The 20,641-nt window shown below is 47.3% G+C and overlaps 1 protein-coding gene across 1 annotated transcript; it reads right to left on the minus strand.

Moving 5' to 3' along the window:
- Positions 1–15,573: 15,573 nt before the first annotated feature.
- Positions 15,574–16,848, minus strand: LOC139113825 (uncharacterized). The gene is made up of 2 exons (XM_070675245.1): positions 16,721–16,848; positions 15,574–16,616 (listed from the first exon to the last, which is right to left on the minus strand). Exons 1-2 carry the CDS (start codon positions 16,844–16,846, stop codon positions 16,014–16,016), a joined length of 729 nt encoding a protein of 242 aa, XP_070531346.1. The 5' UTR covers positions 16,847–16,848; the 3' UTR covers positions 15,574–16,013.
- Between the last annotated feature and the right edge of the window lie 3,793 nt (positions 16,849–20,641).

Raw genomic sequence — 20,641 nt, forward strand, 5'->3', positions numbered from 1 at the left:
ACTTATAATTAATTTAATTTCTCAATTAATAATAATTAATAATGTATGTTGACAGTCTTTTTAGCTCAATGTCGTCAAGATGAGACATTTTCTGACCATATTTTATGGAGCGACGAGGCAATTTTTACTCCAAATAAAATTTTTAATTCTAAAAATTTCATTATGTGGTGTCACGATATCTTCCCTCGTTCGCGAGGGAGAGAGTCGCAAGCAAAAAGCGACGGCCGTGCACGGACGAAAATCCGGGCACCGTCTTGACACGAGGGGAAAGGAGGGAGGAGGGGTCGCGGTACCTCGGCCGTGTTCCGGCGCGGGACGGCGGGGTCTCACACGAATACAATTTTTGGGCGCCAGGCACGGGCTCAGCCGTGCCGATTTTTATCCCGGATCAGTTATCCGTTCCTTGACAATTAACACCGAACTCGAACCGCCGTCACGCGCGGGGGCTAACTCATCCGAACGGAGAGGGGCGGGGTATTACAGACGGAATTTCTCGGACCGGCGGGAATGACAGCACAAAATAATAGGTACGCGAACAAAGCGAATGCAATTTTCAGTTCGTTTATTAACACGCAACGAAACGAGACAAATATGACGAGTAACAAAAAAAAATAACAAAATTTTTATAATCGTACGCGGGCTCGATCTTTGTGCGATCACCTAGATCGCGGCTTTAGTTCGAACCTCTGTTAGATTGCCACGAGGGTCCTCCGTGAACCTTGTTCTCCCAATCTCTCGCGTCGTCCCTGACTATTTTGGTTGCCGGCCACGCGTCTCCCTTGCACGCGACGTGCCTCCACGGGACACCACAACACGAAAGAATATACGCGAAAGCTCGTCCGTCGTTAACGAAATCGCGGAATTTCGGTTCCCGACCTCGGCCGCTGCCGAGGGCTCTCCGTGCGGACGCGGTGTACGGCAGTCTCTCAAATCATTACAATACTTCGCGCAAATAAATCGGGTCGGCCTCTCCCGCGAGGCCCAGCTACCGGCCTTCAGACGCCCGTCGACTGCCACTCTCTAACGTTAAGTCCTTGCCTTGCGACAAGGATCCACCAAATTCTCTAGCGGGCCCGCGTGCCCGCTCTACGTGGCCGAGTCTCGTCTGAGCCTATGCCGGTCTCCTCGGGAAGCGGAGGATCTCACAAAATAGTATTTCCGCTATGCGGGTGGAAGATCTCACCGAATACACGTCCAGGCCCTCGAGTCGTCCTCGCTCTCTCGCACTCTCTCTCGCTCTCGCTCCTATCGTCTGCCCTTGCTCGGTCTCGCTTTCGCTCGCTCGCTCTTATCTCTATTGCCTTCGCTATCGCCCGCCTCGGTTGCCGGTCTACACGGAAGAGAGTGAGGACCGCGCGAATTTTCGGCACAAGGCCCGGCGTATCCCCACTCTCGCTCCTCGCGGATTTTTCCGCGCGCTACGTTGCCGATTTCCCGCGGGAGCCGCTGCCCTCACCGAGCCCTAACGATACCAATAGGTTGGCGCGAGCTTCGTATCATTCGCGGTCGTGTTAAGTTCCTCGCAGGTCCCTTCCGGCGCCGAGACGCGTAGGCGGCGGGTTTCCTCCAAGGCCCTCGAAATGGGTGGCCTCCCATCCCGGGCCCGTATCTGGTCATCCTCTAGTTCGGACACCTGCGCCTCCGCGTATAATCCGTTCCGCTCGCTCCCTCTTCGGCCAGGACAACCCACAGTCTCGGCGACATACGGTAGCAACACAATACGCAAAATCGCGATCGTTAATTTGTGTCTCCTAATTAAAGATAAAACCCTCGGAGATTTCCGCAGCCCCTCCTTACTTTCCCCTCTATCGCCAATTTTCGCGGCGCCGCTACGCCTTTGTGACGGTCGCGGGGAGCTGCGACGAAGCAGCGGAAGCCGCCACGTCACAACTCCCCCACGCCGAGAGAGAGCGTATCAGGGGTCCTCTACCCGCGGTCCCCGCTTCTCGTGGAGTTTACCTCTACCGCGGGCCCGGCGGGATCTCCGGAGGCGACAATTCCCAATAGTTTAAGGTACCAAAACAAAATAATTGCCAACTTCCACTCTCTTGCTTTAAATCAAATATAGTCAATCTTTTATTTTTACTTTGGGAGCTACTCGACTCCCAAGCCATTTGCGTCTCCGTAATACAAAATAATAAGGACTATTAAGGGATGCTCACAATCAAAACAAACATTACCGAGAACAACAAAAAAAAATCAGGTTTCAGTTCTAACTCTTCTCACACAAAAAATAAAAAAAATTAACGAAAAGTCCTTTATAAAAGAAGAGAGGGGAAAAAGAAAGAAAGAAAGAAAAACAAAAGAAAACATCTATCCCCGTCGCCATGCTTCGTGGCCTTTGGAAAAACTTTACGCGCACCCTTTGAGGAAAAAAAAACAATTCTTTTAACATACAACTAACGAAGAAAAGAAAAAAAAAATCTTTAACAATAATGTCCATAGATGCCACAAATCCTTTTCGCTCTCGGTGGGTCCTACCCGGGTGCGGTAGCTTGTTGAGTCTCTTGTTCTCCTGGTCGGCGTCTAATTCCGGCCTCGTCGAGTACCCGGAGCTCCGCCTCGTCGTTTGGGCAGCTCACCTTGCGGCCTGAAGCCACGAACAGGTAATTAACCACAGACCCCGCGCCGCGACCACCACCGTTCGCCCGAAATAATCGCGCGGCCCCGAACATAGTTACGCGCGGGCCGACCAACCGCCCGCGGCGAGTAGCGCGGATCTACGCAACAAGAAACATGGGCCGTCCAACCGCCCACACCGCGCACCGCCACCCGACCGCTCGGGAGTGGGATATCCCCCACTCTCGGGCCCACGGGTATATAAGCCGCCTCGAGCGCAGACGATGCACCTTTTCCGCGCTGGGGAGCACCCCAGCATCCGATCCTCCAGGACTTGGGCGCTCCCAAGTCTTCCTCGACCGGGCTCACCCGGCCTCCGAAACCGACTTCGCTCTACACGACTCGGGCGCTCCCGAGCCTTCCTTCGACCGGGCGCTCTCGGCCGTCCTTGACACCGACATCTCCGAGACTCGGGCGCTCCCAAGCCTTCCTTCGACCGGGCGCTCCCGGCCGTCCTCGACACCGACATCTCCGAGACTCGGGCGCTCCCGAGCCTTCCTTCGACCGGGCGCTCCCGGCCGTCCTCGACACCGACATCTCCGAGACTCGGGCGCTCCCGAGCCTTCCTTCGACCGGGCGCTCCCGGCCGTCCTCGACACCGACATCTCCGAGACTCGGGCGCTCCCGACTCTCTCTCTCTCTCGCCGACACGGCCCTGGCGTTCCGTCTCATAGGCAAATTAAGTCGCGGCGCCGCCGACTCGCGAACGCGAAGCCTGTACGACCGACACGGCCCAGACGGCCTGGCTTGTAGTCCGCGCCGCCGACTCGCGACCGCGGAACCTGTACAACCGACACGGCCCGAGCGGCCTGGCTTGTAATCCGCGCCGCCGACTCGCGACCGCGAAGCCTGTACGACCGATACGGCCGAACGGCCTGGCTTGTAATCCGCGCCGCCGACTCGCGACCGCGGAGCCTGTACGACCGACACGGCCCGAGCGGCCTGTCCTGTAACTCGCGTCGCCGACTCGCAACCGCGGAGCCTGTACGACCGATACGGCCCGTTACATAGGATACGTCCCAAAGCGACCCGAACTAGCGTTCACCTGGAATCCAGCTCACGGCGGATGGCCGTTTTGTTCAATTCATCTTTAGATTATTACATTGTTTATTCCTTTGTTTCATTTATTCTTAGATTAAGTGTATTATTTTGACTCTACATTATTTCTTTTCTTAATAAATTTTTTATTTTACGATTAACCAAGTCTCGGTTCTTTACACTCGCACTCTGGCTTCCGACGAGCTCTCCGAACGCGAAATTACCGTGTTACAACCTTTCTGGTTGCCCACGCCGGGCACGTATGGGCCCTGGGCTCTCCACTCCTCCCCACAGTTGGGACAGTTTTTTACTGTGGTCCCGGGGCGTCCACATCGGTAGCAGAAGTCACGGCGTCGTGGTTGCGGGCAATTGTGGAGGAAATGTTTCCTCGGCCGCAATTCCAGCATCTTTCTCGGTCCGTGCCGGGGGCGGACTTGGCCCTTTCGACAGGTTTCGGAGGGTTTCGTACCGGTGGCCTCGATCTATCGGTTTCTTCGGGTTTTGGCAGGGGTTTCTCGGAAGTGGTCACTTCCGGTGTCGCAGTGGGTGCGGATAGCTGTTCCCGCTGTACCTCCAGGTACGTAGTCTGCACCGCTTTGTCCCTCATAACGCTCGGATCTCGAACGCACCGTAATGGCGGGAAGTTTTCCTTCGGCCAGTCGTCGGGAGTCTGCGTGCCCACCGAGACGCCTTCCCACGCGGTCTGCGCTTCTGCCTCCTGGCAACCTCCCAGCACCTGGGTTAATACTGGGCCCATGTACAGGGGTTGGCCTCGTCTGTGCGACAACACGACGCACTCCAGGCGCTGCCAGAAGCCTGGCATTCCAGACTCCATTTGTATCAGGAGGCTTATGATGTCTGGATGTACTCCGCACCGCATGATGGTACCGGTAGCGTTCTTTGCCCAATTTATCTGGCCTAAGGGGTGAAGGGTGGTACAAAGGCTTTTAAATCTTTAACATGACTTTTCCCCGCTACATTTCCCGATGGATCCGCGAGTTCGTACACGACAGGCGACAACACCTTTGCTACCGTAAACGGACCGTGAAATTTTGTCGCGAGTTTGGCTGCAATGTGTTGCGTGGCGGACGATAAAACGTGTTGTCTTTTAAGGACTTGATCACCGATTTTAAACCGCCGATCTTTATGCCGAGCATTGTAATATCGCGCTTGCTTCTGTTGAGCCTCTTCTAAATTTTCCATAATCCATTCCCGCAAAAGTTGAATGCGCTCCATGCGCTCTTTCCATTTTTCGGGCTCTGTAGGCTCAACCTCTACGTCCGCCTTGGTTTTTCCGTACTTAGTTCCTACCGGTTGCGGTTCCCTCCCAAAATTGAGGAACGCGGGCGTAGCTTGCAACAACTCGTGGTGCGCCGAATTATATGCAAAACGAAATTCGTTAATGTGTGCGTCCCATTCGCGGTGATCTCTTTTTAAATAAGCGGTATCATGGTTTTTAAAACGCGATTAATTCTCTCGACTGGATTAGCTTGTAACGAGGTAGGCACCTACCTCGCCCCGGCAAAACATCGGCCGGCCCGTCGGACCGAACATCGTCCGGCGGGAATAGGGGCGCGGTGCGCCCCGACCCTTTTTTAAAACACCGCGAAGATTAACGCGCGCCGTTATAGGTAAGCATACCGCCGTCCCGCGTCGCGCGAAAATTAATACTATTAACGATTGCGACGAGCGCTGCGACGCCAACCCCCGGGAACCCGAACGCCCCGGGCCACGCGAAAGACCGAATAAAAAGGCCGGGTACCGAGCGATCGAGAGCAGTCTTCCGGTCTACTGAGCTCCGTTCCGGGCCTCCGCTCAGTAGCTTCCCAGACAACCAAGCCACCCAGGAGTCGCTAAGCATGTAACGGTGCACCCGGCGATGCACCGTTCCGGCCACAACAACGGCCGGCCGCCGGACACAACACCGTCCGGCGGGGACCCGGGGCGCGGTGCGCCCCAAACTTTATAATTTTATCTGCGCCGGCACAGCACGGCAACGCGTAGCCGTTCCGCGGCTAAGTCCATCCGCGGACTTAGCCGAGCGTCTCCGAGCGCCGCCGAACCGCGCCGTCGACGTCGAGGCCTGTCGTTTCCGAGCGCGCCGCATCCCGGGGCCTCGGCGCCACGCGTCGGGACACGTCACGCACACCGCTAAGCCCCGGCAACCCTGCGTCGTCACTTTTTTACGTATAAAAAGTCGACGTCAGGACTCAGCGGGACCGTCCTGATCCGTTCGCTCTCGAGCGAACATCCATCCTAGAGCATGAAACCACGGGGTGAAGCGAACTTCGTCTCGGCCAGGAGATCCTGGCGCTCACAATCCTCTCGTTACGAATTCTGACCGAACGCACGACTAGCTCGTGGGGTGGGGCGCACTCCGCCTCCTTCGAGGACTCTCGATCCTACGTCTGCGGCACGGAAAGACTCGAAATGCAATAAAGATCCCGTCGCACCGTCGTGATCCACGGGGTGGAGAGATCTCCGCCTCGGCCAAGAACTCTTGGCTAAACGACACCAGGCAAGGTGCATCCTGACCACGCGCATCGCGTCCACCGCGGTCCACCAACGCATCGATATTTCCGACCATAAAACGAGATCAATTGTATCGCGATCTATAGCACGGCGGGCCCCGCCCGTCACGCTGCGCCCGCGTCCCGCGTCCCGTCGGTCCGCCCGGCAGGACCGATCGCGAGATCTACGATCCGCGGCGTAAACCGCGCCCACTATTCCGCGCCCGCGGCCCGCGTACCACCGGTAGTTCCGTCAGGACCGATCCCGAAATTAACGATACGCGCCGAACACCGCGCCCACGATTTCGCGCCACCCACCGCGCCTCACGTGGTGCATCCGCGACCATCCGCGAATATACGTATAGCGCACGCGTTATATCGATCCGCGATCGAAAGGGCCGACGCGCCCACCGGCACATTGTATCCGCACGCCGTACACGTATTCATTTTATCATATTCTATTGTATATATCTATATATCTATCGGCGTCGCTTGACTAAGCGAGCGTCGTTGTTGAAGAATAAATCATTCTTTGTTAATTAATTCCGTCTCGGTGCATTCTCGACCTCATCTACTCGAATCCTGTGATCCGACGAGCGTCCCGGGCTCGCTGGCCCGTTATTCGAGGACCACGCGGACAGGTCGTTTCAAGCACGAGGGTCAAGCGTTCTCGGCCTTCGCCAAGAGTTCTTGGCCGCGACATCGCCTCCTTTCCTTCGAAACTGCCAGGTCGCCGGCCACAGCGGATAAAGCGGGGTGAAGCGTGCTTCGCCTCCGCCGAGCGTTCTCGGCTTATCCCGTGGCAGACGCCCGGGCAGCATCTCCAACCGCTTCGGCGGTTCCTGACGAGCGCGGCGCAATCCAGAGGTAAAGAGTCCTTCGTCTCTGCCGAGCGTTCTTGGCGATTGCCACCCGCGCTCCCGTTCCTAAAGAAACCGCGGTCCATAATAGGGAGGGCACCTTATTACACCGCCACGCGCGGATTCACGCGACCGACGACGATTCTGTTTGCGTCACCCATGCGATAGGCGCCGCGGCCTAAAAACGCCTGTATAGAAAATCGAAACTCACGCGACCGCCGACAACTCTGTTTACGTCGCCCGTGCGACAAGCGCCGCGGCCGAACACCTGTACATAAGAACATTGTAAATAACCGATCCAAAAATAAATGTGAATAGAATACAAAAAAAGACACGAGACTCCAAGTGTTTTCGCTCCTTCCCGCGGACACCCCGGCTGGCCCTAGACGCACGCGACGACTCGCCGACTACCGCGGCGAGTCGCTTGACCGTGTCCGGCCACACGGAAGGGAGAAAGGGGGGTGTTACAAGCTTGCGGATGATATGGCGGAACAGTTGAATGATAGAGGCCGTATTTGTCCGTTAGTTCTTTAATATCTCGGTTATTAAATTCCGTGCCGTTATCCGTGAGCAGTACGCGGTGCGCCCCATCGAAAAATAATTAAATCTTCGATAGCTTCGCGGATTTTTGCTCCCGTCGCTTTTCGGAGTGGTCGGCACTCAACCCATTTTGTGAAAAGATCTTGTAGGACGAGCAAATACGCGTGACCCGATTTACTAATCGGTATCGGTCCCATAATATCCGCGGCGACCACGGTCCACGGGGCTTCGATAACGCGTCGTCCCATCAATCCAGCCGGTACGTCTTGTTCGATTTTTGTTTTCTGGCAAATATCGCACCTACGCACGTAATTCACGATCGTTTTGTGCATGCGAGGCCAATAATATCGCGTCGCGACTCGACGGTACGTTTTCTCAATTCCGAGGTGTCCCGCCTGCAGCGGATCGTGATTTTCGCGAATAATTTTTACCCTATCCCTCTGTGGTACCACTAATTTCCATTGATCGAGATCTGTTACCGCCTGCGATATCTCCGCGCGAGGTTTGCGAAAATATAGTTCTCCGTCTTCGATTTGCCACCCGAGATGTTTTTGTGGTTCTGCCGAGACTTCCGCTTTCTTCGCGTTGTACCACTGGTCCGCCTCGACCGCGACAGCACAGAGTTCTCCGTCTTTTTCCGAAATTCGCGAGAGGGCATCCGGTACGTGGTGCATCGCGCCCTTACGATGTTCGACAACGTAATCGTATTCTAACAATTCTAATGCCCGTCGCGCTAGCCTTCCCGTCGGATTTTTCAAATTATGCAACCACCGGAGGCTGCTATGATCCGTGATTACACGAAAGGAATATCCCTCTAAATAGGGGCGGAATTTTTTTATGGCCCACACCACCGCGAGACACTCTTGTTCGGTTGTAGAGTATCGTGTCTCCGCGTCTGATAGTGCACGACTCGCGAACGCTATTACCCGCTCCATTTCGTCGATATCTTACGTTAATACGGCCCCGAGACCTACAGAACTCGCGTCGGTCTGTAACACGAACGGTTCCGAAAAGTCTAGACACGCGAGTGTAGGCGGGGTGGTAATTCGTTCTTTTACTAGCTCAAAAGCCGCCTTTTGAGCATCCCCCCAACCCCAAGAGTTGTTTTTCTTGAGAAGACGCGTCAGTGGTTCGAGAACGGTCGCACACTGTGGAATAAAGCGCCGGTACCACGACGCCATCCCGATAAAACGCCGTAATTGTTTAATGTTTCGCGGCGGAGGGTAATTCCGAATAGCTTCCGTTTTATCCGGGTCGACTTTTAAACCGTCATTTTGCACTAAAAATCCGAGGTATTTCACCTGCGAGCGGCAAAACTTACTTTTCTCGGGATTTATTGTAAGTCCCGCTTCACGAATCTTCGCGAAAACTTTTCCGAGCCACACTAAGTGGTTTTCAAACGTTCTTGTGACGACCACGATGTCGTCCAGATACGCAAACGCGTGAGGTTCCATTTCCGGCCCGATTAATTTATCCAACAATCGTTGAAAGGTCGCAGGCGCTCCCGTCAATCCGTACGGCATTCTTGTGAAATGATATAATCCACGTCCTGGCACGGTAAACGCCGTAAGTTCGCGACTTTCTTTTTCGAGCGGAATTTGGAAGTAAGCCTGGCTTAAATCTATCGTCGAGATGTAACGCGCGGCTCTCAGTTTATCTAGAATCGCGTTCATGTACGGTAATGGGTACGCGTCTTTCTTTGAAACGCTATTTAATTTCCGAAAATCTAAACAGAATCGATAGCTGCCGTTCGGTTTCTTAATCATTACTATCGGCGTCGACCACTCACTATTCGACGGCTCTATTATTCCCGCTTCGAGCATTTTATCGACTTCCGCGTAAATAGCCTCTTGTATCTTAGGCGAAACCGGATAGTATCGCTGCTTTATCGGCGCGTCATTCCCGACGTCGATTTTGTGTTCCGCGAGCGTCGTGGCACCAGGCCTTTCCGGATCCCCCTGGATCTCGGAAGCCAAAAATTCGGCGAGCATCTTTCCTTCGTCGGGCGAGAGCTCGCTAAGACCGCAGCCTAACGCGAAACCCGGATCCGCTCGCGCCTCTTTCCCCCGCCTCGGAGGAACCCATGCCGTTCGCCCCCGCGAATCAGCCGGAGACGCTACGTTTCCCGCTTTTCGGTGCGACTCCCCTGGAATTGCCCGAATCTCGCCGTTCGGCCGCTTTCTTTCCACGGAACGCCGTGGTTTCTCGAGCATGAGCGCCTCGCCCTGCTCAAAGCGATATTTCGTTGCGGTATTATCAGCGAAGTGCCACTCCCGCGTCGCGAAATCTATCACCAACCCGAATGCCGCCAAGAAATCCGTGCCCACAATGCACGGTAACGCCAACGACGCTAGCGAACAGACGCTCAATTTCCGCGTCTCGTCCCGTAAAGTGATCGGTATCGCGGCTTCCCCCTGGACGCTCGCGATTTGACCGGTGGCAGTAATCACTCGATTCCCGGTTTTTCCGTCAATTTTGATGCCGCGTTTTTTGAGCGCCCCCACGGCCTCCTCCCCGAGGAAGGTCCGGCTGGATCCTGAATCCAGCAGCGCCAAAAATTCGCACGGGCCGACGGAAACGCGAAGAAAATTCAATTGGGTCGAGTCCCGAGCTCCGTACGCGCTATACGCGAATTCACGACCCCCGGTCGCGCCAGAACTTTCGAGGCTCTCACTAAGAGAGGTCGGATCGCCCCGCAACCCCGGCCCCTTTACGCGTTTCCCGAACAATCCGGGCAATCGCGTAACGTTACTTCCGCGCGTCCACACCGATAACAATGCACGCGCGGCTTGGCCTTACATTCGCGCGCGAAATGGCCAGCTTGCTGACAATTCCAGCATTGACCGATTAACGGGCGCGAGATTTTTTTCGGAACAGTCAGTAGATGTATACTGAGCGGTTCTGGATCACTACGTGTTAGTGTATCCGTGTGACCTAGGGCGAGGGGTAATGACGTCACGCGGGGAGGGGGGTGTTAATCGTTCCCTCTCGCTCGCACTCGTTCGCGCCGCCCATCATCTCCTCTCGCTCGCACTCGTTGAACGCATGGAGCGGTTCTGGATCACTACGTGTTAGAGTATCCATGTGACCTAGGGCGAGGGGTGATGATGTCACGCGGGGAGGGGGGGTGTTAACGGTTCTGGGTCCGTGAGACCTAGGGCAAGGGGTAATGACGTCATGCGGGGAGGGGGCGGGTATTTATAAATCGCCCCTGTGTCGGCGATTCTAAGAACGAATTGTTTAGAAAATAATAACAACATCGAAACTCTGAAATGCAATATTATTTTTAAAAATGATAAGCGCGTCGTCGCGCAGCGGCATGTTTATGCGGCATCGCGATTTTCAAAGGAGTCGCGATTTTTTCAAAGGAGTCGCGATTTTTTAAAAAGGGTCGTGTGGCGTCGCGGCGGCAACGGGCGGCGACGGCGGCGGCAAGCGGCGGATCGCAAGGTATCGCGCCCAGCGTCCCCTCTCGCTCGCACTCGTTCGCGCCGCCCATCGTCTCCTCTTGCTCGCACCCGTTGAACGCACAAGGTCGCGCGCCCAGCGTCCTCTCTCGCTCGCACTCGTTCGCGCCGCCCATCGTCTCCTCTCGCTCGCACCCGTTGAACGCACAAGTGTCGCGCGCCCAGCGTTCCCTTTCGCTCGCACCCGTTGAAAGCAAAGTATCATGCGCCCCATCGTTCCCTCTCGCTCGCACTCGTTAAGCGTGCAAGTATCATCCTCCAACTAAAGAGATTTTTTTTTTAAATAGATTTTAAATAGATTTTTAAATAGATTTTTGATCTGAAAGCAGGCAACCTCACTCATTCTATTGCTCCTCCGTTATCTCTAAATTCCTTAAGTGTAACTCTCTCATTCTTTCACCCTCAAATAAGTTTTTGTTCGCTCGCTCTTATTCACGCGTTTGTCACCATTGACTACGACTCGCGTGATCCTTTTGCGGAGTATCTCGCTTTAAAATATAATATTAAACAAAACTGTAAACTATGAGGATACATAACTGTGTAGGCTCAGGGCTCAAGTGTTTATTCCTCTTCTTATTTTAACGATAAGAAAATTTTTGAAGATGTTGCGACGTTGCGACGTTGCAAGGAAGTTTTGTGCCGAGAGGCCAGTACGATTTAAACGTTCGGACAGTTTAGTTTCAATTGACAGTGAAAAAGAATATTTTGAAAAATGGGGAAAGAAAGAATTTCGGAAGGACTAGATGAAGATATTAGTGAGGACGACTTCAGACCTTTACGCTTCTTTAACTTTGTGAATGATGACAACGATGACAATAACGCTAATGATGACAATAATGCTAATGAAGTTTTGGAGGGGCTCGTGCAAAATCATATGGGTGAGGTGGAAGAGGAAAATAGAGAAAATCCTGAGGAAGAAAATGAAGAAGAATCAGCGTCTGAAGGAGATTTTATGACGGAGATGCAACAAATGTTCGATCAGATGTTTAGTGAAATCGGTGATGATGTTGCAATAACTGAAGTCACCACCGAAATCACCAATCAGACAATGCACTGCCGCATCTTTTTTTATTATACTAACGATTATCTATTTTACTGTATACCATGCTTTATGGATGAACAGTTATTAGCGCATGAAGACTTTAAAATGGTGAGATGTCACCGCATCGAAACATATGAAGTTCTTCTGACTGAACAACCCATCTTCTGCGATAAGTGTAAAAATTCATTGGCAATTATTATAAACTCAGATATGTGTCAGTCATGCAATCCATAAATGTCACCAGTGCCTTTGTCGTCACCACTGCCTTTGTCGTCATCGTCACTGTCATCATCGTCGTCGTTTGTCATCATAGCTCATGTTGTTTTTTATGCTCATGTTGTTTTTTATGCTCATGTCGTTTTTTATGCTCATGTCGTTTTTTATCAATTGCTGCTCATGCGGAAAATAATTCCTTGGACAAAGATAAAGGAGCTCCACGAATTATGGAATCTATAATTGGTAAGTATTAAAAACAAAATAAAAAAAAATTTGTTATTTATGTATAATATTATTAAAAAAATTTTTTTCTATTACAGAATAATTATTTTTGGTGTGAAGCCGTCACTTTCATCGAATTACAAAAAAGCGTGAAGCCAACGTCACCGGCGCCTTCATCATAATCATCACCATAATCATCATCACTATAATCATCATTGTTATCATTGTTATCATTGTTATCATTGTCATCATTGTTATCATTGTTATATTAATCATTTATGTAAAATCGGTATAAAATAATGTTTAAAATAATGTTTAAAATAATGTATATTTTAAAATAATGTATTTTTTAAAAAATATAATCAAAAATGTAAAAATGTAAAAAAAAAAAAATTTCGTTTTTTTTTTGAACACCTTGTATTTCTTACTATTCGGTTTCGCGTTCAAGTATCTATTATGCTCTCTCACACTCTATCTCACACTCTATCTCACACTCTTTCTCGCTCTATCTCACACTCATTAGTTTCTTATGGTCAAGTGTCGTTTACGTTCACGCTCGCACCCTTTCACGCTCTCACTCACATCTCCCTGTTAGCAATCGCTTCAAGATGTGCAACATGCATGCTTTAAAAAATGTGCAACCTGCATGCTTTCACTAGATACGAATCTTTTCATGCCTGGTGGTAAAACTTTTTGTATTTTATGGTTCACCTAAAAAATTTTTTACATATGTACGCTTATGCGAGAAAAATATATTCGTTCTCCGTCAGTGTCTCACGCTTTCTTATCGTTTATTTTGACCACCGAGTTTGCTTCTCCTTCTTCAACCACTGCGTGAGCAGTGAACACCATACTGTTTCGGTATCATTCGTTGTCTTAACATCGTATAGAGAAGGATCTCTATGAAGAAATTTTGTGTGGCTTATTCGCTGTTGTAGTTTTGTAATTTTGCTGTTTTTGTACAGAGTATTATTATACTTATTAGTGAAAATGGCTTATTTTGGAAAGCAAGGTACATATCTTATAAATTACAATTTATATTGTGGTATGATTATAACGTGTTATTATATTTTAGAGAAACGTCAGTTATGCGAAAATTTTATTAAAGGGCGTTGTAACACCAATCAATGCGATCTTCTACATACGTACAAGTATTGTTTTTCATATCAAAATACGACGTGCCGCAACAGTACTTGCTTATACTTGCATATTACAAGTGTTGAGCAAGCCCGATACGAACGAACTGGGAAGGCGTCCGATCGGATGAGGGCAGAGGTGGGGCGAACTCTTCAAAACACAAATATATGCGGCGATTATAAATCTGGAAGATGTCAAAGGGAAAATTGTAATCGGCGACATATTGCACATGCTGAAAAAATGGAGTGCATTATTTGCTGTGAGGAAGTATCGAGAGACACATTTGGTGCTGGAAGGTGTAAGCATGTGTATTGCTACACATGTGCCTTAAAATGTGCAGATTATATTCAAACTGAAGATATTTTAACAATCGAATGCCCCATGTGCAAATCTACAGTATCATACGATTTCTTATATTAACAATTTTTTACCATTTTTTCTGTCATTATTACCATTATACACTACATTTTTTACCACGTTTTTCAAATAATGCTTTTGTTGTATAATCGCTTTTGTTGTATAATGACTTTTGATGTATTTTGATTGTATAACCGCTTTTGTAGTTTTACAGTTTTTTATATTTTTTGTATTTTTGTATTTTTGTATTTTTTTGTATTTTTGTATTTTTGTATTTTTTGTATTTTTGTATTTTTATATTTTTGTATTTTTATATTTTTGTATTTTTGTATTTTTTATGTCTTTTTTTTAATTACATTGAATTGAAAAATAAAATTTACCTTTTTTTTTTAATTACATTAATTTCTTCATTATTTCCGATTGCTAACAGGGAGATGTGAGTGAGAGCGTGAAAGGGTGCGAGCGTGAACGCAAACGACACTTGACCATAAGAAATTAATGAGTGTGAGATAGAGCGAGAAAGAGTGTGAGATAGAGTGTGAGAGAGCATAATAGATACTTGAACGCGAAACCGAATAGTAAGAAATACAAGGTGTTCAAAAAAAAACGAAATTTTTTTTTAAATTTTTACATTTTTTGATTATATTTTTAAAATCGTAAGAGCTTAAACTATTTTCTACAAAATTAGAATTGTAATAAATTAAAGCTAGTGATGTACAAACTATTATTTATAAAAAATGATGTTATCCTATGATTATATCTTTTTAAAATTACAACAATAGCATGATTACAACAATAGCATGATTACAAAAAGATTACAACAATAGCATGATTACAACAATAGCATGATTACAAAAAGATTACAACAATAGCATGATTACAACAATATGATTCAGATTTTAAATGATACAGATTTTAAACATAATGGCAGTTCCTTTTTTTTTTAGTCATTATCTGGAAAAGAAAAAAGTATAAATTAATAAATTATCATATTAGTTATTAAGATATTGGTTATTAAGATATTGACATGTACTTACATAGGTTTATTTTTACTTTCCACGCTTTGCAAGTACTGCAATAGTAACATGGCAGAGGACCGTCAACACTAAACGGAAGAACTGGTATGCAATATTTACAGTATGCATGACCGCATACCAGTGCCTTGAACCCTTCGATTAATTTCATTTCGCAATAATTACAGGTTGGCATGTTTCCTGAAAAAAAAAAATTTGTTAAGTAAAATTTTTTTTTTTTTTTTAATTGAGTAAAAATCTTAGTACAACAGTAAATACTTACGTGTTGGCAGTTCTGCATCTGCAGTTCCACATGCTATACAGGTCCATAAACATTCGCCTAATAAATTGAGCGTGCATGATTTTTTTTTTTGTTCCTCCGGGTATGTTTCACGTAGGAGATATGCAATACGCTTCAATTCTTCATATGCCTCCTTACTGAGTGGTCTTATATTGTTATTAATGTTATCCACTTCTTCTTGGCGTAAATGTACGTATTTACAGGAGCTGCCTTGAAACCATTAATTATTTTTTGTACATCGGCGTATTTCATGATATTTATTACAATTTTCTCGTTGGCACACTCGAATTAAAAAATCACGACAACTCATTTTTCAATAAATGGAAAAAACCCGACAAATATACAACAAAAAAAATCGGACAAATATACAACAAAAACAACAAAAACAACAATTATACAAACAAGAGTCAAAATAACAACAAGAGCAGATAGATAATCACTTTTTTACTGATAATTTTTTTCTGAGATCCTCACCGTCCGATTGACGAGCGAACAATGAAAAAATTCCGTGCTGCGTTTCTATCCCTGCTTTCATAAGTGTGTTCGTAAATACACTCATGATTAGAAGCGGATATTCATATGAACGAACCTAAGGTTCTTTTTTAACACCCTTTTTACACACCGCACATAACGATATTGTTTTTTTCACTGTGTTTGCGATGCAACTGATTCAGTCGGCGTTTTATCCCATTTAAATTTTTTTTGCAATACCTATTTGTATAAATAATGTAGATACATCTATCATAGGCACGTTTTCCGTTTGCCCGCCTCTGAGATATGAAACAAGTGCAGCATTGTCACTGAGAACATCATTGATAATGATCCATCCCTGCGTTTTTTCCATGATGATTTTTGCGTGCACAACCTCCTGCTCCGTCCATACCTGAGCTCGCAGAGGCAAGATTCCATTTAAAACACATGGTATTGCTTGCCACCTCATTTCATGGAATTGGCTCTCTAGTCGTAAACATTCATGCGGCATTCTTTCAGTTGTGCGAGCCCAGTCGCGAAGATTTACAGTAATCGAAGTAGCACCGACGTACTCGATGATCCCTCTTTGCCATTTTGAACCTTCGCGGATGGCAACGAGAGTTCCTATTATTATTTCATTCGGTGACAGTATCAGTTGAGGTGCTGCAAATCTCATGCGTAAGGCCATTCGTTCCAGCATTTCCTTATGAGCTGCTTCATCGTTGATTAATTTCACCCAAAACATTGTAGGTGATTGTACGCGTACCACGCGTACCTCAATCGGCCAAGTGGACAGCTGTCTTACGTCGATGTTGGAAATCATCTGAAAAAATAAATTAAAAAATTTAAAAAAGTATAAAATTATAAATTTTTATGTATTAAAATGGTTTTAAAAATATTTAAGAATATATAAGAATATATACTTACAATTTTTGGTGACAAACGATGACGATCAATTACTGATGAGTGGTTGCAAGGAACTGACTGCTCGACGGTTGAAGGATTCATCTTGAGCCAAATTGTTTTCATGTTTATAGAGATAAAAATTATCATTCTCGTTCTCACTTTGCCCTCGTAAACATATGTGCACTCGCTTCAACCCTCATTTATAAAATAGACTATGCAGAGAACAAAGGCTGTGCGGCTAAACGCAAAGACTCTGCAAAACAGAGGGTAGTTGCTATTCGATGGGTGTACATTTCTTTTGTCGGAAAGAAATAAGTCAACGTTTTTAATTCCGAGAAGTAAAAGTTTTTTAAAATAATTTTAGACGAGGGTAACCGAATTTTTATCTGAAAGAGATAAGCTAACGGTTTTTACTAACGGTTTTTTAATATTAGCAAATGACTCAATATAATTTGAGAGAGGGTAAGAAATGAAATCACATGATTAATTGGTAGTAGGGGTAGGATATAATGCATTCGTTATACCTCTTTTGTCACAATGCGTGAATCTCATTAGTGATTGAGCGATCGACGACTATGTATGAAATGAACAACGAAGAAATCGAAGTTGATGAAGAAATCGAAGTTGATGAAGAAATCGAAGTTGATGAAGAAATCGAGATTCATCCCTTGTCGGAGGATAGTGCTTGCAACACCGACGACGATGAAATGGTTGAAAATACTACGCGGAAAACGATCAATTTGCAGAATTTAAGCGCGATTACTCCGCGTACGAAATTTTGCGCTATATATTTTTATTACGGTGACGAGCGAGGATACAACGTGTGCGCTTCTTGTTTGATATCGATGCAATACGATTTATATGACCCCATCTTCAAGATTCGCAAACACGTTGTAGGATCCTATGACAGTCTCTACGGTACGTGGTGCTCGAATTGCAAAGCTGCAACGTTTGTTATAATCTCGTGTGATATGTGCCCGGTGTGCACAACTGCGTGAACGAGCAATGTACTTCGATTCTACATTCGCGTTAATTGCTAATGTAGTTTCTTTTTGTTGTATTTATTGCTAATGTTGTCTTGCTTATGTCGTTGTTTTTGTTGTATTTATCGCTAATGTTGTTGTTTTGTTGTATTTATTGTTAATGTCGTATTTATCGTTAATATCGTTGTCTTTGTCGTACTTATTGCTACTGTTGTTGTCTTTCAACTTTTGAGTGCGCGAGACGTATGATAAACATAAAAATGGATCGAAGTCTCCTCGAAGAAGAAGACCGTCAACTCCTGCTGCAGGCTAACACCGTGACTACCTTGGTAGAATTTTTCACTTGGGCTGAAAGATGTGACGAGCTAGTAAATCAGCTCGAGGAACGTAGCCGCGCTAAGCGAGCGCGCGTATCCGTCGGGTGCGCGCAATCCACGGTGGCGAGTATCGCGCGACTCCTGGGTGCCAAGAAACATTTATACGAACGTTACGTGCACCAGGGTGGTGAGTACGCGAGCACTAGTGCTGCCGACGGTGATGGTGACAAAACGACTAATGAACTCGATTGGCGTGAGATCGAGACCGCGTTCAAAAGTCGTATCGCAACGGGTGTGGTGATAAACACAAACTATATCGAGCCGCTGCGATTCCTGGAGGATGCCGGTAACGTGGTATACGAGCGCATACGAGACATCGTGCTTAAAAACAATTGTGTAAAAGTGAATACTGCGTTCAACGGTGAGTTTACGGCTGGGGACAAACGCGCCAACAAAAGTATAACCACGAAAAACTGTGAGATTTTTCAAGAAACGGATGTGCGCGAGTGGTACCGGCTACACGTTGTCGAACCCACGCTGGCTTCTCTCGAGGAGTTTCAGGAGCGTGACAGCGGATGGGCGTTGTCGCGAATTTTGAATTTGATAATCAACGTAAATAAGTACAATCCGATGCGCGTGGGATGCTACGTTACATTGCCACGGAAGTTAGCCGCTAAAAAAGCAGTGATATGTGTAAAGTCGATGGACGATAAGTGTCTCGCGTGGTCGGTAGTGGCGGCTCTGTATCCCGCGAAGCAGAACGTGAATCGGGAATCGTCGTACCCGCATTACACAACGGTGTTGAACGTCGAGGGTGTACAGTTTCCCGCGACTCTTAAAGACGTTGCGAGACTCGAACGATTAAACGATATCTCGATCAATGTGTACGCCACTGAGAGATGTGGAAAAGAAATTAACGTTCTACCTGTACACCTCACTAACGAGAAGAAAGAGAAACATGTAAATTTATTGTACGTACAACGCGACGACGACAACGATAAACAGGAAGTAGGACACTTTGCATGTATCAGTGATCTGTCACGTCTCATCAGTTCACAACTAAGCGGACGCGAGCATCGTAAATATATTTGTGATCGGTACGTATAATTTTGAATATTTCATTTGATTTTTTTTTTTTTAAATATATTAAAAAATATTTTATTTTAGGTGTCTTCATTACTTTAATTCGAGCGAGAAATTTAAGATTCATATCGTGGATTGTGGAACTTTAAACAACTGCGCTATACGACTACCTAGCGAGGATGACAAATGGCTCAGCTTTTCCAATCACTACAACAAGGAACGCGTACCATTCATCGTATACGCCGATCTGGAGTGCGTGTTGCGAAAGATCGATCCACCATCGTCGCCGGAGCAAACGACGTTTAACTACCAACGTCATGAAGTATTCAGCGTGGGATACTACGTGCGATGCTCGTTCGACGAGTCGCTGTCAAGATATGAATATCATCGCGGACTCGATTGCATCGAGTGGTTCGTTGAGCAGTTAGTGAAACTGGCTCATCGCGTAAAAATTATAATATTGAAAACCATCCCGATGGAGACTTTGTCGAATATGCAGCGCGAGGAGCATGAGAACGCGACAGTATGCCACGTGTGTGAAAGTCCGTTTGCGGTGGACGAGAAGCGTGTGCGCGATCATTGCCATATGACCGGTCGGTATAGAGGTCCCGCGCACTCAAAATGTAACTTGCAATACCGCGACACGCGTTACATCCCCGTCGTGTTTCATAATTTGTCAGGCTACGACGCACACTTTGTCATAAAGGAAATCACCACGGCGTATGAGGGTAAAGTCGATTTGTTGCCGATAACGAAGGAAAAATACATTTCTTTTACAAAACATGTAAACGATACAGCTAAGGGACAGGACTTGCGAACTGCGATAAAATTGCGCTTTATAGATTCGTACAAATTTTTGAACGCTAGCCTTGACAAATTATCGTCTTTACTCATTAAAGATAAAATGCGAATCTTGCGCGGTGAATTTGCAAAACTTTCAGAGGAAAATTTCAATCTCTTGACACGAAAAGGTATATTTCCGTACGAGTACGTCGACAGCGTTGAAAGATTAAATGAGTCGAGCCTACCGTCGCGCGAATCGTTCTTCAGCTCGCTGACCGGTGACACGGTGAGTGAGACAGATTACGCGCACGCCGAGACCGTATGGCAGCAATTCTCTATTCGAACTTTAGGCGAGTACAGCGATCTGTACCTCAAAACCGATGTATTGTTATTGGCTGACGTATTTGAAAATTTTCGCGATAGATGCGTCGAAAGTTACGGACTCGATCCCGCGCACTACTACACCTTGCCCGGTTTCACGTGGGACGCGATGCTCAAGCATACGCGTATTAATTTTGAACTGTTAACTGACATCGATATGGTGATGTTCGTCGAACGCGGTATACGCGGCGGTCTCAGTCAATGCTCCAACAGATACGCGCGAGCTAATAACAGATACATGCGGTCGGGGTACGACTCGTTGAAACCTTCGTCGTACATCGTGTATTACGATGTAAACAACTTGTACGGTTGGGCTATGTGTCAGCCGTTACCGTACGCGGATTTTGAATGGGTCAACGACCAAGAACTCGCGAACCTCGACGTAGACGCGATCG

This window comes from Cardiocondyla obscurior, linkage group LG03 (assembly GCF_019399895.1).
Source record: "Cardiocondyla obscurior isolate alpha-2009 linkage group LG03, Cobs3.1, whole genome shotgun sequence".
In the NCBI taxonomy this organism is placed as follows: Eukaryota; Metazoa; Arthropoda; class Insecta; order Hymenoptera; family Formicidae; genus Cardiocondyla; species Cardiocondyla obscurior.

Excerpts from the sequence above, each read along its gene's own strand:
- LOC139113825 (XM_070675245.1), bottom strand. The coding sequence starts at position 16,846 with ATGATAATTTTTATCTCTATAAACATGAAAACAATTTGGCTCAAGATG. Across the intron at positions 16,617-16,720 it reads ATCGTTTGTCACCAAAAATT|ATGATTTCCAACATCGACGT; the intron begins GTAAGTATATAT and ends TTATTTTTTCAG.